Genomic DNA, 2,172 nt, shown 5'->3' with positions numbered 1-2,172 from the left:
CGGCGGTGGTGATGGTGATACTGGTGGTGGTGCTACCGGCGGTGGTGGTGCTACCGGCAGTGGTGATGGTGATACTGGCGGCAGTGATACCAGCAGCAGAACCGGTGGTGGTGATACTGGTGCTGATACTGGTGGTGATACTGGCAGTGATACCAGCAGCAGAACCGGTGGTGGTGATACTGGTGCTGATACTGGTGGTGATACTGGCGGTGATACCAGCAGCAGTACCGGTGGTGGTGATACTGGTGCTGATACTGGTGGTGATACTGGCGGTGATACCAGCAGCAGTACCGGTGGTGGTCATACTGGTGCTGATACTGGTGGTGATACTGGCGGTACCGGCGGTGGTGGTGATACTGGCGGTGGCACTGGCAGCACCGTCACCGCCTGGCGTGGCCACGCGCTGTTTGGCGCGGCGCGGCTGGTCCCGTTCTCGCCGCGTCGCGAGGGCGACGTGCGTCTGTGCGAGTGTCACGAGACGGGGCAGGGGGGCCGCTAGCGCACGGAGGGTCACGTGTGTCGGAGCGAGTGTCACGTGACGGGGCAGGGGGGCCGCTAGCGCACGGAGGGTCACGTGTGTCGGTGCGAGTGTCACGAGACGGGGCAGGGGGGCCGCTAGCACACGGAGGGTCACGTGTGTCGGTGCGAGTGTCACGAGACGGGGCAGGGGGGCCGCTAGCACACGGAGGGTCACGTGTGTCGGTGCGAGTGTCACGAGACGGGGCAGGGGGGCCGCTAGCACACGGAGGGTCACGTGTGTCGGTGCGAGTGTCACGAGACGGGGCAGGGGGGCCGCTAGCGCACGGAGGGCCACGTGTGTCGGTGCGAGTGTCACGAGACGGGGCAGGGGGGCCGCTAGCGCACGGAGGGTCACGTGTGTCGGAGCGAGTGTCACGTGACGGGGCAGGGGGGCCGCTAGCACGCGGAGGGCCACGTGTGTCGGTGCGAGTGCCACGTGACGGGGCAGGGGGGCCGCTAGCACACGGAGGGCCACGTGCGTCGGTGCGAGTGTCACGAGACGGGGCAGGGGGGCCGCTAGCGCACAGAGGGTCACGTGTGTCGGTGCGAGTGTCACGTGACGGGGCAGGGGGGCCGCTAGCACACGGAGGGTCACGTGTGTCGGTGCGAGTGTCACGAGACGGGGCAGGGGGGCCGCTAGCACACGGAGGGTCACGTGTGTCGGTGCGAGTGTCACGTGACGGGGCAGGGGGGCCGCTAGCACACGGAGGGTCACGTGTGTCGGTGCGAGTGTCACGTGACGGGGCAGGGGGGCCGCTAGCACACGGAGGGTCACGTGTGTCGGTGCGAGTGTCACGTGACGGGGCAGGGGGGCCGCTAGCGCACGGAGGGCCACGTGTGTCGGTGCGAGTGCCACGAGACGGAGCAAGGGGGCCGCTAGCGCCCGGAGGGCCACGTGCGTCGGTGCGAGTGTCACGTGACGGGGCAGGGGGGCCGCTAGCACACGGAGGGCCACGTGCGTCGGTGCGAGTGTCACGTGACGGGGCAGGGGGGCCGCTAGCGCACGGAGGGCCACGTGCGTCGGTGCGAGTGTCACGTGACGGGGCAGGGGGGCCGCTAGCACACGGAGGGCCACGTGCGTCGGTGCGAGTGTCACGTGACGGGGCAGGGGGGCCGCTAGCACACGGAGGGCCACGTGCGTTGGTGCGAGTGTCACGTGACGGGGCAGGGGGGACGCTAGCACACGGAGGGCCACGTGTGTCGGTGCGAGTGTCACGAGACGGGGCAGGGGGGACGCTAGCACACGGAGGGCCACGTGTGTCGGTGCGAGTGTCACGTGACGGGGCAGGGGGGCCGCTAGCACACGGAGGGCCACGTGCGTCGGTGCGAGTGTCACGTGACGGGGCAGGGGGGACGCTAGCACACGGAGGGCCACGTGCGTCGGTGCGAGTGTCACGAGACGGGGCATGGGGGCCGCTAGCGCACGGAGGGCCACGTGCGTCGGTGCGAGTGCCACGAGACGGGGCAGGGGGGCCGCTAGCGCACGGAGGGCCACGTGCGTCGGTGCGAGTGCCACGAGACGGGGCATGGGGGCCGCTAGCGCACGGAGGGTCACGTGCGTCGGTGCGAGTGTCACGTGACGGGGCAGGGGGGCCGCTAGCACACGGAGGGCCACGTGTGTCGGTGCGAGTGCCACGAGACGGGGCATGGGGG

General features: G+C 69.9%; 1 protein-coding gene across 1 annotated transcript in view; it reads left to right on the top strand.

The window, feature by feature from the left end:
• LOC144952539 (torsin-4A-like) overlaps positions 1-499 on the top strand; it is a gene marked incomplete at its 5' end in the record, with an annotated part of 14,846 nt that extends 14,347 nt beyond the window's left edge. Inside the window, one exon of the mRNA XM_078882989.1 lies at positions 376-499. Within this exon, the coding sequence (XP_078739115.1) occupies positions 376-499 (124 nt within the window). The remainder of the gene's footprint in view (positions 1-375) is intronic.
• Positions 500-2,172: the final 1,673 nt, after the last annotated feature.

Source organism: Lampetra fluviatilis, chromosome 68 (genome assembly GCF_964198595.1).
Source record: "Lampetra fluviatilis chromosome 68, kcLamFluv1.1, whole genome shotgun sequence".
Classification (NCBI taxonomy): domain Eukaryota; kingdom Metazoa; phylum Chordata; class Hyperoartia; order Petromyzontiformes; family Petromyzontidae; genus Lampetra; species Lampetra fluviatilis.
Note: the sequence above shows the minus strand (reverse complement) of the source record. Positions and strands in the feature narration are given on the sequence as shown.